The following is a 15,228-nucleotide window of genomic DNA, read 5'->3' on the forward strand; positions in this document are numbered from 1 at the left end:
GTGCATTAACCATGTCTTTCATTTCTTTACTTTTTATTCTGACGCTTTGACACCCAAGGCCTCACTGATCCTAAAGAGACTGCTCGTCTCTGCTTCAGCAGTTCCTAAGGACAGCACAACTCACTGGAGTGTGGTTTTCAAAGGCAAACCAGGCAATCCAAAACTCACACCCCAACCACCTCCTGCAAGGTCTCATACACTGTGTCACTGTCTATACATCCTGTCACAGCAGGGTAAGGTACCCAACATCCAGGGGCAGCTCCTATGCCTCGGAGCCTGCTGAAATTACCCAAACTAGCCAACCCTGAGCCTGATGACCTGCCTCTCCAATTTTTCCTGCAGAAATCACAGAATTACCCTCTTCCTCTCAGTTCTCCCTCCTTCACCTGACCATCCTAGCAGTTTCTGGTTCCCCCCATTCCACCCTCACCATGTCCCCTTCTCTTCTGATATGTCAGTATAACAATCTTTTCAGTGGCAGTTATTTCCTCATATGTTGAGCTTGCCATACTTAAATAATAAGAAGACATTTTAAAGTACCTTTTTCCCCTAGGCGTCCACCAGGAAGCAGGGCTACTTTCTCTCGGTGGGTTTGCACAACCTCCTTCCTTAGAAGGAGGCATGGCTACTACTTGCATATATAGTTCCCATATCAATCAGAATCCCGTTCAGTTTGAGTGGCCTCATAACTACAGAGCAGGTCATGTCATTGTGATAAGGTGAAGGCCCCTCCTTCCTACAGACAGGCACAGTTCTGAGCATGAGCAGAAGGCTCAGTGGAGCTCAAATGGAGAGCAGCCCCACTTAACCCCTTAGCGGGCATCCTTGCCTAGTGCCCAACCTCAGTATCTCTCTGTCACACCTCCAGCCTCTGAGAATGAGTGTCAATAACTCAGCCAGGCAGAGCTCAGAAATGGGAAGAAGAGAGGGAAAGAGGGATGGTGGAAGACAAAAGACAAGAAGGAGAGGAGAGTTGAGCATGGGGAAAAGAGAAAGTAAAAATTATAAAACCTTGTCCTAATTTTTAAGGACCTAGTAATTCCTTCTACTAACCCTCCCTACTTGTATTAAACCTATACTCTCTAATTGAGCTGTGCAGTTTTCAGGCTAAGTCTTCCATTAGTTAGTCAGTCCTGAGTTTTAGACTTTAACATACACACCCAGTGAACAGGAAATTCTATCCTTTTTTTTTAAGCTAAGGAAATCATCATTTAGCCAAGAGAATCACATTGACATGCTTAAACCAGACACTGAAAATGTATACAGGCGATATTCTTCTCACCAGTGGATACCGTACTATTTTTCATATTTTCCTTGGGAAGAAATCTACTCTACATAGCCTTATTCAAATCTAAAATGTTTTTTTGGGTTGAAAGCAAAATATTACAAATCCCAGCTGTGAAATATTTTGCTCTAATTAAAGTGAAAACCATCATAAGTTTTTCTCCAATATATTTCTAACAGCATTAAACAGGCCCTAAAAATAAAAGAAGCAGCTAAACATTTGGAATCTCTGAGATTTTGAAAATTTTGATTTGAGGATCATAAAAGGTAACGAAATAAAAATACAACAAGAAATATTAATGTGGTGAAGGATAGAGGGACTCATACTGATGAAAGGCAAAGTACAAATAAAGGATGACATTTCTCTAAACAAGCTTATGCCAAGGCAGTAATTAACTTCCGTAGAAGGGAGGTATAACATCTTCAGGAAGAGATGTCAATGTTTCCAGCAAGTGCTAAAGTGCTTTATTTGAAGGTGAATTGTTGACAATCTAGGACTCCAGTTTGTGGAATCAGAAAATTCCTGTGTAGCACATGAATAAAAAGCAAACTATAAACGTAGAAAAAGAGGGGAGGAATCCCACCTCAGCTCTTCCTTCCTGACATAGTAGAAATACTACCCAAACCCTGGCTGCTAGTTTGATTTTTTCTATGATAGTAGGTTCCATTGATGACCTATGAGCATCGTTTATAGAGAACAGCACTTATCTTGGGAGTGAACTTGGTGTGGTAGAATCAGACTGGCCCAGCTAGCAGAAGACCTGGATATCAGGTTCTGCTCTGGCACTAAACATAAGGTAAGGTTGATTCACTTAACTTCTCTAGATCTTAGGGTTTTTTTTTTTTAAACTTGGTTCTACTTATTGGACAGCTAAACATTAATAGAGTGATCAGAATCATATCAACATCTGCAACCTCTCTTGGTAAAGTTGGTAGTGCAGTGAGCTAACCATAATGATTTTCATAATATGAAACACTTTTGCTTCTTTTGCTTTGAAATATGTAATAGTCTGAGATGATGTGGACATCTTAATGGACTAGTTAAACATTAATACAGGTGCATACATATACTATCAGCTAGAAAGAAAAATTAATTGGTTATTAAAACATCAAGAGATAACAAACTATCAGTATTAAATATATTCCAAAGTAAATGATTTGGCCATGTTTTTAAGTAATAGTAACTACATACAGGTACACATTTCCCAGTGCATTTGTAGCATAAAGCAAAGGTCCCTTGAATTACAGGAACTCATGTACTTAAGCATGTTATTTTGCATCTCCTTCGGCATACTGCAATTCATAGAGATGGTCAAACTATTTCAGAAACATTTTAAGTATCCCAGGATGGACTGTTCTGAACTGTCATCTTCACAAACACTACAATTTTCAAGATTTTTTTTCTTAATTACAGCAGTAAAACTAAAGGGAACAAGCTCAGCATTAGATCTGACAGATATAGCCTGGAATTTTCTCAGTCATTCACTATGTATGACCCTAAATAAGTTAACTTATCTACCTTCAAATAGGAATGATGATAAAAATAAAGCTGAGTTGTGAGCATTGAGAGACAAGGCAGAGACAGTGCTCATTCAGCAACTATTAGTGATGTATAGTATTTATACAATTTGGTATTTATTTGTAGAAGAATATCATTATTCTGAGAATATTAATTTCTCTTTCCAACTATACTTCAAGTTCAGTAAGCACAAACTCTTCACATGCTTCTTTTGAATATTTCACAGTCTAGTAGACCAGGTAATGTACAGTAGTGTAAAATTAATTCTCACTCTCCTAGAATCACATGTGTATTAAGAACATCTAATGTGTCTGTTATGGCTTGTATCTAAATGCCCCCCCTAAGGCCTCATGCACTTATAGGTTTGGCTTTTCAGAGCTGGCTAGACATAGGGGTGTGTGATACTGGGATTAAGAGTATGGTACTAAATTAATCCACTGATTGAAATGAGCATAGTTCCAGGTATGAATAATGGGAGAGCCTACCCTGGGTGTGCATGGCATCACTCAGTAGGCTTATAGCCTGCATGGGATCAAAGGAAAAGGGAGGTTTGCTGCTTTGTTGCTGCCGCTTTCTGCCTACTCTGCCATGAACTATTTCTCCTTTGCTATACCCCTCTGCCATGCCACCCTGCCTTGGAGTCAGTTGACTGTGGACTGAAACTTCTATAAACTGTGAGGTAAAATGAACTTTTCCTTGTTTAATTTGTGAATGCCCAGTATTTTAACACACCAATGAGAAAAATAACATAGTACCCAAAGAGGAAGAACATATTTTAATTGCAAAGATATGCTGGAGATACAGCTCAGTGGTGTAAGTGCTTGCCTGGCAAGCCTGAGGTCATGAATTCGATTCCCAGCACACATACAAAAAAAATTGCAAAGATATTAGTGGCTATTGAACTGTGTGACTGAAGGTAGAGAAAAGTGAGAGGCTCCAAAATTGCTGACCCACTGAGGGAGATGTACATATCCCTAGAACAAGGGAATGAAGCCCTGAAATGAGATTCCCAGTTGGGATGACTTTAATGACCTTTGGTGGGTTTTTAAAGAGTGGTGGTGGATATGGATCATTAGAGACAATTATGAACACAATTTTATATCACAGGCTTTGCATGAAGTTACAAAAAATGAGAAGCATGAGGAGGTAATAGAGTAGAAACAGTTCAAGGATCTGTGTTGGGTTTCAGTTAGATTGCAGAAGAGTAACATTCATCCAGAAGTAAGACACAAACAGATATAGCTGAATATCAACGCCTGAGAAAAATAAGTGGCCTGGCATCAACACTGAGTGTTGTTATGGTTTAGATCTAAAAGCTCACCCAAAGTCTCATATTTTCAGAAGTGGGAATTTCATAAGGCTATTGGATCATGGGGGCACTATAGTCATCAGTGGATTAATCTACTGATGAGTTTGTAGTCGAATGTGCTATTAGAAGGTGAGGCCCACTTAGAAGAGCTGGGCCACTGGGGATATGCCATTGGAGGGTATCTTTCCTCTGGTTCTTCTCTGCCTCTCTGTTTCCTAGCTGCTGTGCATTGAGCAGCCTTTTCACACTACCACTTCTACCTTGGAGCTGGGTGACCATGGACTGAACTCTTTAAAACTGTAAGCCAAAATAAACTTTTTCTCCTTTAAATTTTGCCTGTCAGATATTTAGTGCCAGGAAGGGAAATCTGACAAATATATGTGCCTAAAATATTTTCTTAAATATGAAAAATAATTCATATTATTTGAAATGTATCTGATTTATATTAAAGATGCATGATTTTGTAACTCAACAAAGAATTTCTGTCAAAAATCTAGATTGAAAAATTGCTAATGTAAGGCTGCTTGGATACACTATGTTGGTATTTTATCTAAGTGATACCAAAACATCTTTAAATATCTCTAAGAAACAAAAAGTGAGAAGAAACTAGCAGCTATTACCTAAAGGAATGACTGCTCTTTAATATTAATAAAAAGAATACTGTCGTGGAGTTAAAAGATGTGTGGATAGCAAATTAATTTAATTTTGAATCCACAAAAGCCCCTGAGAGTTACTGGATATTTTTAAGCTTGAATATGAAATTTATCACATGACAGTTGGCTTGCTGAAGTTCAGAAGGAAGAGTACTGACCAGGCCCCAAATGCAAAGCAATAGACATGGCTCTTTCTTCTTCCACACACAGGGATGGGCTACTGCTGTTAACACTGACTAGAGTCAAGTTTTTAAGCAGGAATCCTCCCAACAACAGTTTTAAGCAGTGGTGGAGCGCTGAAGATACTCTGCATAAAGCATCCTTGTCCAAGCTCTTATGCGAGTTCTACAATTCGCATAAGTAAAACAGTAACTACCTATTTTGAGCTGCTTAAGAAGACAACTGTACATACCTGCATCTTTAAGTTTTACACCTAAGACCTTTATAGTCTTAAAGAGCATTGAGTGTGTCCTGTATATATTAGTAAAAGGTTTTTTAATTTAAAAAGTTTAAATGAAACACTGGTATTTGTCTTTCAGTTTTCCGTATTTAAAAAAAGAGGCTTATTTTCACTCCTACAGATGAATCCTGGAAATAGCATCAAATGGTAGCAGCTGTTGTAAGTGTCTCAGAGTCTCAGAAGAAGGCAGAAAACACATCTTAGGAAATACCTGTTCATACCTCAAAACAGTTTGAGTGAGAGAGGAAAAAGTGAACAGGAAAAGGGGTTGAAAGTGGCTGCAGAAACATTTATGTACATACTATGACATGTCCATAAAATGTTTATCCCTTTTGGTATATCCAATTTTTTTGGTTACTTCACTTCTTGTATTACTTCTGACCTACTACCCACATACATGGAGTTATCAAAATAGTAAAAGACACCTTTTCATTAATCTTCCTCAACACACAGTAACGCCCGGGTTCACAAATGTTTCTTTTTGCAGTTCAGTTCACAGACCAAAGCGTTCAGCAAAACTTTACTTCCTTTAACAAACTCTGCACTGGGTGACAAACATGACCATGGCCATCTTCCCCACATAAACACAAATGCAATCATCTTCCCCAAAATTGTAAAATAGATTAAGTTCATAAACTGAAGTACCACGGGACCTCCCCCAACACACACACTTTTGCTATACTTAATGCCTCTTTGTGAAGCAGTTCTGGAGGTCTTCTGGATGTCTTTACAAGTCATCCCCCAAAATACAGGGAATAGTACTATGAGTGTCACTCAAAGGAAAGACAAGCTTGTAGAAACATGATGGGTCCTCATCCACATTTTTCACTAGATCAAACACTATACAACTTCTAACTTTTCCCCAAAGCCAGCATGACCATACAGGATAAAATTTTTAAGTCATGCAGGACATCAAGGTAACCACAACAGCATGACTAAAGATGCTCACAAAGGAGGATTTCCCAAACTGGTTTGGAAAGTGGCAAGAATGATGGGATAAATGTGTTTGGAGGGGAGTGTATAGCTGTATTTTGAGGAGGATTAATGGCAATGTGTCTTTTACTGTAATGATTTCTTAAAAATATAAACCTTCCTCATGTTTGTTGATCCTGCCTCATACATTTTTCTTCAGTTTCTTACTTGCTCATCTCTTAAATTTATCCTAACAATTTAATTAGGAAATTTCTATCTTCATCAGGTAGTAGGAAGAGGCAGACAGCCAGTCAAATGGTCTCAAAACTTGCAGGGGAATTCTACTTTAGAAGAACCTGTTTCACATAAAAATTTTGTTTCATTTTCATGTGTAAATGTAGATTTTTATCACTGAAAACAGTTTGTGAAGTATAAAAATACTGCTCAAAATTAAATCTGGGCCTTTAAGAAATAACTAATTCCAGCTTCCCCAGTACTTACTTGGTTATATACTTTCCCTTTTAAAGTGCCCATAGGCTGCTTCCTGTGACCTAAAGGGTAAGATCTATGTTACTTGTTTTATAGATTACAAGACATGGCACAGAAAGACGTGGCTTGCTCAAGGTCACACATCATAAAAGGCAAAGCCAGACTTATTTCTCCAATCTCCAACACAGTAGAAATTTGGTTTATTTTTTTCTTTGGAAGACTGTTGAGGAAAATTACTTGGCAAAACAGCATACTTCAGTCTCCTTGTCTTCAAAAGGCATCACCCAGCAGTCTTTGAAATAGAATGTGTGCCTCAAAGAAAGCTGAAAATCAAAGCTTTTAGAACCCATGGGGATAGAGCAAGGCAGAAAGTTTCTCCCTTACACACTTCTATGTCCAATACCTCAGACTGAAGAACAGTGTCAGTTCAAAGTCACTTACCCAAATCTGAAGCTTGATCCTCTTTTCATTTTTGAATACAGTTTTTACTTTGAAATCAATCCCAACTGTGCTGACGAATGCAGATGTAAAGGAGTCATCTGCATAACGGAACAGAAAAGATGTTTTCCCCACGCTGCTATTGCCGATGATCAGCAATTTGAACATGTAGTCAAAGTTCTGGTCAGAGGAATCTTTCTGGCCATACCTGGAATCTTGGGCAGAGGCCATCTGTGAAAAATTTAAAAAAAAAAAAAAGCAACTAGGATCAGTCTCCTAATATGAAGCTAGCAGCACATTCATTATTGACTTTGCTAGAAACAGATGTCAGACAATCAGGAGGCCAGTGGAGAGTGTTCCCCAGTCTTCCTCTGATGCTGGTATCCATGGCAATAATTCCCTGCTGGAAGACAGAACAGCAAATTTTACAGCTCTTTCCAGCTGTGTTGGTACTTGTCTCAGCTCAGCATTCAGAACCAATCAAAGACACCAAAGGAGGTATCTCTAAGGGTAACATGAAAAGCAGAGATATGAAGAATTGGACAGGCCATGAGGGTTCTGAAACTTTGTAATCTCAGTGACGGAGACACCAAAGTGACTGAACAGCAGGGTGTTTCTTCTTAAATTATCTGAATTATTAGAGTCTATCTTATTTCCTATGGGAATATACACAAAGCATTTCTCTATTTCATCTCTTGACATTTTAGCAAATCAAAATCCTAACAAAAATGTGGTGTCTTTCAAAGGAAAAATGATGATGGTTCAATCAATGGTTCACGTTGTTTCATTCAATGTGCCAGGGACTGTTAACTTATTGAACATAACAACCTAGTGAGCTGGCCATCTTTATTATTTCCATATTTAAATGAGAAAATTGAGGCTCTGAGATACTCAGTGACTTCCTCAAGCAGGAGATGTAAGATTCAAATCAGGCAATTGGTGAAAAGCTCATGTCCCTGACCTCTGCTCTGTTTCCCAGTGATATCTAGGGAAATAAGCACAAGTGCTCTAAGAGGACTATGTGGGAAGTGATGGTTGTAGGAAAAATCAGTGATGATCCCTGCCTAAGTTCAAATAATGACTCCACTACTTACTGGCTGTGTGACCTAGGCTTTCTTTTAAATTATTATAGCCAGTACTTTCTCTTGAAAGAAAAGGAAAAAAAAAAATTAACTTAGAATTTTTATGAAATTAAACAATAATATATCTGAAAAGCAGGTCTGTAAATCACTGTGGAATAGAAAATGGATTAATTATAAACACTTTTGGTGGATGTTGATGTTTTTCTCATCTTTTTAATGATAATTTTAATATACATCAAGAATGATGTTTTATTACTTTAAGCACCACCTGAATCAATGTAGAAAATAGGTATTTAAAAAGGTATATCCCATTGAGTAATTAGTGAATCAACTCAGTACATTTTCTGATGCTGTATATTTTTTGGCAACTATTGTGCTATCCAATATGGTAGCCACTAGTCACACACAGATTTAAACTATGTTAAAGTTAAATAAAATATAAAAACTAAGTTTTTCAATCACACTAGCCACATTTCAAAAACACAATAATCACACGTGGCTAGTAGCTACTCTATTGGATGTTTAAAATACAAAATACTGACATAATTACAAAAAGCTCTCTTGAATAATTCTAGGCTACATATTCCACTTTTATTAATAATTATATCCTTTCTCTTGGGCATGCTATGCATAGGATACAGTTTCATGTGATGGAAGCTTCGTTCCCAATGTGATAGATTTGAGGAGGTAGAAACTTCAAGAGTGAGGCCTGATAGAAGGTTGTTACGCCCAGGTACAAATTTTAGAGGGGATTACTGTTCTCAAGGGACCTTGGTTAGTTACCACAATAGTAGTATAGAAAGTTATAGCAGTTATAGAAAGTATGAACCTGGCCCTTAAATCTCTGGCTTTTTGTCTCGCCGTGTGATGTCTCATTCATGCACATGCCCCCACGATGTCATTCACCATATTGTGAGATGGACAAAAGAACCTCCAGGCTGAGCAGGCACTAACAGCATGCTCTTAGAACTCCAGAACTGTGGGCTGAACGGATGCCTTTTCTCTTAGAGTACCTAGTATCAGGTACTTTTTATAGCAACAAACAGTGGACCAATCAAGGTAAGAGAAGGGCAAAAGAAGTCTCTGGAGATGGTGAAAGGCTAGAAGCAGTATAAACAGTGGTTCATCTAAGACAATATCACTTGCCTGAAGTTAAAAAGTCAAGAGTCTGTGTGTGTGTGTGTGTGTGTGCGTGTGTGTGTGAGAGAGAGGGTATGTGTGTGTGTATGTTAGACAGACAGAGACAGACAGAGAGAAAGAGAGAGAGAAAGAATATTTTAAGTGAGAAGAGCAAAAAGAGATGAGCTAACATATTCCCCTTCTACAATACTTATTTCCAGCAAGAGAATGCAGTCACGCATATAAGAATGACAAAAGGAATATGTGCATATATAACAAAAGTTAAGGGCACAAAGAATTGTGATTGAATCTCACATTTTCTAATTAAATGCAAGCTTAAGCTTTCCTTTTATCAGTCCACTTAATCACATGGACATATTCAGAAATTGCAACAATTTATAAGGAGTGTTTATTACTGGGCAACACTATGCCTTTAAAATAGAAAAGCATCTGACCCCTGCTCTGTTTCACAATGCCAGCTAGGGAAATAAGCACACGTGCTATAGGAAGACTGTGTGGAAAGTGATCACTGTGGGAAGAATCAGTGATGAGCCCTTCCTAGCTGCACAGAGCACACACTAAGGTAAATGTTCCCCCATACAATCAGCCAAGGACAGATAGGGTTACAAGTTCTGATTACCAATTTGAAAAGTAGTTTTACTCCAATGACTTCAGAAAGCCCGAGGTCAAGTAATTATTTTGTTTGACACTGCCATTCCCTTCATTAAAAAAGGCCCTTGGCATACTTTTTTCATATGAACCAGCTTAAATGCTGGGTTTTGCATCGAGAATGTTCAGCCACGCCACAGCCAGAAATGAGTTTAGATTTCCTATGATTGCTCATTTATTCAACCTACTAGACCACTACCATATGGTGCATGCCATAGTTCTGAGGTGGTACTCCAGCAGAGTACTGTGTATCTCCAAGTTGCCTTTAAAGAAAACGTAATGAAGGCTACTGCTATTAATGCAGATCCTGTTTAAAATTAGAGTGATTCCAGAACAGTAATATATATACCACCAGTATATGTAATTATGAATGTAATTGTGAGGATACAGATGGAGATAATCATACTCATGCAGCAAAACCTGCAGTTGAAGGGCAAATGCAACTCACTGCTTGGTAGCAAAGAACATGATGAGAGCACAAGAGGAAGTCTAAGGTGAGGGAGCTAGTGGATGTATGTACTCAGAAGAATTCTCAGGGCAGCATCTCAGAATGATTAATTAGAAGAATTTACTAACTCACTTATTCTTGAAGGTAGTATTTTTGTTTGTTTTTAACTACTTCCTGATTTATATCCCTAATGATATTCACAAAGGAGCCAAAAATGTGCATGGGGAATGCATGTACATTTTGTAAAACTTCATAAGAATGAAATAAATCCTGGTTCAGAAGACAGAGAGACAGCCCTAATCTTGATGAGAAGAGAAATGAATCAATTTGACAGAATATGAATATCAAAAGGGCTTACAGACAGCCGCTATGCAAATCTAGTGACATCTCTAAATAGGAAGTCATGCAAACATTCTCAGAATTTTTATGGAAAAATATAGCTGAAGTTTAAAAACATGAAATGGGTATGAAGTTCCCTCCCAGAGAACAAGTCAGATTATTTGTAAGATAAATGAAAGTAACTCCTCAAATAGCATTAATCTTACATTTCAAAAAGAAAGAATCAGAGTTGAAAAGAAGCTTCAGGGCAATACAACGTCCCATCCATTCTGAGTCCCTTTTACAGTACCTTAGGTTCTCTGGTTAATGTCCTAGCCGAGCCCTTTACACGAGGGACAAGTACCTCCCTATGCCATGAAGCACCGTTTCCCTGCTGAATAATTCCAGTTGTTGGAAAGTTCTTTCTTACGTTGAGTTAAAATACACCCCCTACACAGCCTGTGCCTGTGTTCTAGATCCTGCGTTTTGAATGAAGAGATAGTTGATCTTTCTCTTTGAATGAAGAGATAGTTGATCTATCTGCAGGAACAACTCATAGCTGCACTACCTCTTTCCTCTTGCTTGGATGATCTCAAAAGTTTTAGCCCAGAAAATCCCATATCTGCTGCTAAAACTAACACCCCTCCAGATTGTCAAATTCCTATGTGTGGATTCCACAACTGGTCACAATGCTACAGATATTTATATGGTCAGTCAGACTATTAGTACATAGTACTGTCAGACTATTACATCCTATCACACTTGACTTAACAGGAAAGTTTCCTAAAATGAACAACACTTTCTTCATGTTGTTAATATGAAACACTAACATATGTCTGCTGTATCCTTGTCCTGTACTTGTTAAATTATTTTAATGTGAACACTGACCTTTACATGTACCTTATTAAATTTATTTTTTATTTTTTAATTTAAAAGTTAATTCTGATCTGAAAATTTTGTCTTCATAAAAACATTAATTATCCCTTTCAGATTTGTGTCATACTTGAATTTTATCAATATGTACTTTTCACATTCATCTAAGACCCTGATCAAAATAGTAATCAGTTTGTACCCAAATAACAATTAGCTATTTAACCTGTTGAATATATAAATCTATGGATAAGATCTGAACAACATGCCATTATGGAATTCACAGTGTTTGCAACAAATCCTTAACTTTTGAGAGTGGACACCTTGGACAGTTACATGGTTTAACAGTATGTGAACAGATCATGGACTTACCTGAAGTGACATCTTAAATCTTAATTATATTTCCCAAAGTCCTACCGACCAAGGGCCAAATAGATTATCTCTAACACATCCAACCAGAACCTCCTTCAAAAGCTTTTACATTTGTTTTTCAAACTAAAGGAAAAAACAAATTACGTTCAGGGATTCGTTTATGGCACTTAAAGATCTGAACCACATGTAAGGATCTAATGGGAAAAACTAAAAGAACTCATGTTAAAGTTACTATGCTCGATCACTACACTATGAGATAATAACCTGAGGGACAGTAGAAAGGCAAATGAGGGTAAGTTACTAAAAAATGAAATTCTTCTTAGAAATTAAAAGCTTGAAAGGATGGGACATATCAATTCGCAGTTTATAAACACAATAGTTCCAAATCTCAATCATCCTTTGGGGAAAAAAGAAAAAATATTACTCCTGAGAGGTCTATTCATAACCTCATTTTAGAGATAGAGAGCTTTGGCATATTTTTAGATGGCTACTTTTCTCTCATCCTGCTGGAACCATGAGGATGTTGTTCTCTGATGATATGACAAGGTTCCTGTAGGAAAAATTTACAAAAGTGTGAAGAGGCTCACCAAGACCAGAATCCCTTGGAGTTTTTCTGTCAGAATTGTCCACACTGATCCAGCAATTCATCGACTAGGGTTAAGGATTTCCTATCCCAGTAATGGTTCCCATAGAAGTTTCTGCTCTGTTAAATAATGATTCTCTGTATCCATATGCTTGACTCTCCAATTTGGGGAACAGGAATTTACCCTGTGACATCAGTTATCTAACAGATGTAAGAATTTTGATTTTCAGTTTATTCAGGTAGTTTTTTGGTATGAGGACAGAAGCGAGGACTTCCAAGCTCCTCATATGGAGAAACACAAGTTATCATCCTTATTTTATAATGAAAATAAGGAACTTGGCAAGAAAACTAAAGTGAAATGGTCCTTTTTTTCTAATAGGATATCTTGATCCATCTCGGCCTATCCACTGAGGCTTCATTGCCTGCACCAAATGTGTACTTCACATGCAGGCTGTTAGTTCATCTTGTCCTTCACCAAGTTAACAAATCCAAGACTGAATTTCAAAGAAAAATATTGGAAGAGGTAAGGGAACTTTTCTTTGCTTACTGAAAGCATTCCTTTCTTTGTTGAAGACATATATGACCTAAACTTGATTATACATGTGTGTTTCTCTCTCTCTCTCTCTCTCTCTCTGTGAATCTATATGTGTGTATGATGCTCCACAACTCACAATGGAGTTATATATGATAAAACTATTATAAATTGAAAACATCATAAATTGAAAATGCATTTAATACACTCACCTACCAATCCTTGCAACTTAGCAACACAAATATCATAGGGTATCAGTTGTTGGCCCTCATGAGCAGATGGCTAAACTGGAGTTGTAACTCCCTGCTGCTAAATGATGGGGCTTTTGCCCTGTAATGAAGTCAAAACCTAAGTTGGAGCTGGGAATCTAATTCAGAAGTAGAAGGCAAGCTCAGCATGAATGAGGCTCTGGGTTCAATCACCAGCATAAAAACAAGAAGAAAAATTGTAAGTATGTGTATATGTATATTTGAAGACACTATAATGATTTCTGAATTTTTTTCAAAATCTGTAGATGTATCTATTTTGCTAGAATATCAAGAAAAATGGAAATGAAGTTTATCAAATCATTAAAAACTTCTCTAAAAAATACTTTTCCTGTTATTAGCAAAGACTAATGTTCTCTCAGCCCATGCTATAGCTTTCTCCTGGAAAGATTCCAGAGAGCTCCCAAGTGGGAAAAGTCTGCACTGGGACCATGCAGCAGCAAGTAAAGGAACACAGAGGCCAGAGAGGGAAATTGTCATCAAGGACTGCTGAGAAGCAAACCACAGTGGCTGACAAGGCTCCCAGATTCTGACAATGTGATTGGACCACTGCAATGATACATGGCCCCCGGTCCTACCAACTTCTGCACACACCTGCAGATGCTGAACCCAGCAGGTCATTAGTGCAGTTCTGGGATGCGGATGAGCAGCCAGCTACTGATAATCCCAACCTTAAAAAGCATACCATGAAGGGAGGTAGAAAAGTACCATTCCACTTTTTCCTAGCAGTTCTGCAATTATGTGCAAATACACATATCTGGGAAAAAGAATTCCAGATTCTTGGTATGGTGTAAATATAGGTAAAGATCACACACTCCGTGGGCAGGATTCTGAGAAGAAGCCGCATGTTGGATTCTTGCTACCTTGCTTCCTGTGTCAACTTGGGCAATGTTTCTGTTGTTTTGTGTTTAACTACTCAGGTATATAGTAGGAAGAGTGAGGTAATCAAAGGGAAATTGTTGGTATGTGTTACGTGCTTGATTAAAGCTTTCATCATCATCTTTGATATTCCTCTTATTGCACTGAAATGATACACACAGCATTCATTTTCATTCCAACAAATGCTATTCTCTGATGGAAATTCTCAGTTTTATGCAATGTTTCTCATTTCCTAACCTCAGAGGGCAGGAGGGTTCCATACCCAACACTTTTAGTCTGTAGACTTTCATAATTAGAATGTTAACACTTTATATTTTCTCCCTAATTTAAAATGTTATAACTGGGAGTAAAGAACATTCATCCATGTACTCCTCGGTGTAAAGGCTGAGACAGTGAAGCTCAGTGTGCAGAGGAGATGTGTTCTGTGACCCACATGGATCATGGGAAGGAGAGCATGGTGAAGGGTCATCCCTGTGATTTCTCTTACTCTATAGCACTGTCTGCCACTGAGTAACTTCCAAAAAGGTCTTAAACTCAGGAAATCTATGAGTGTAAACAGAACATTGTACAAATGGAGAAAGAGTTGAGTTTCTCATCTGGAGAAATAAGGGGTAGCATTCAATTGAAATATAGACAAAAAGATGAGAATGGAGTCCCAGGAACTCACAGTAATGTGGGGAAGCTGTCCTGTCACATAGCCCTGCAGCTGGCCTTGGATGAAGTTTAACCTAACCTTGCATACTGAATTCAGCAAATCATTGAAACCCACATATCATTGTTTTTAGGTTGTGAATAATTTCTATCTATATCTTATCCTTTCCCCAAGCCCCTCAAAAGTATGGGTAGTCACAAAAGCAGAAATCCCTGTGGGCAAAAAAATAGACAGAAGACAACAGTAGAAAAGAGCGGTCGATAGAAGTTTGGGAACTGGAAGTGAATGGATGAAGAAAAGTGGAATCTTAAGTCTGTCTTGGAAGCCCACAAATACCTTTCCCCTGCAGGACCATAAATTGCCTTGAGGTTGGA

The 15,228-nt window shown here is 37.9% G+C and overlaps 1 protein-coding gene across 3 annotated transcripts in view; it reads right to left on the reverse strand.

Moving 5' to 3' along the window:
• Rab3c (RAB3C, member RAS oncogene family) overlaps window positions 1–15,228 on the reverse strand; it is a 242,622-nt gene that overhangs the window by 210,837 nt on the left and 16,557 nt on the right. For all 3 annotated transcript variants that reach the window (XM_013518392.1, XM_005392675.2, XM_013518391.1), the window contains exon 2: window positions 7,068–7,295. In XM_013518392.1, coding sequence (XP_013373846.1) covers window positions 7,068–7,295 — 228 coding nt within the window. The remainder of the gene's footprint in view (window positions 1–7,067; window positions 7,296–15,228) is intronic.

Source organism: Chinchilla lanigera, unplaced genomic scaffold (assembly GCF_000276665.1).
Source record: "Chinchilla lanigera isolate Chin_1 unplaced genomic scaffold, ChiLan1.0 scaffold00045, whole genome shotgun sequence".
NCBI lineage: Eukaryota > Metazoa > Chordata > Mammalia > Rodentia > Chinchillidae > Chinchilla > Chinchilla lanigera.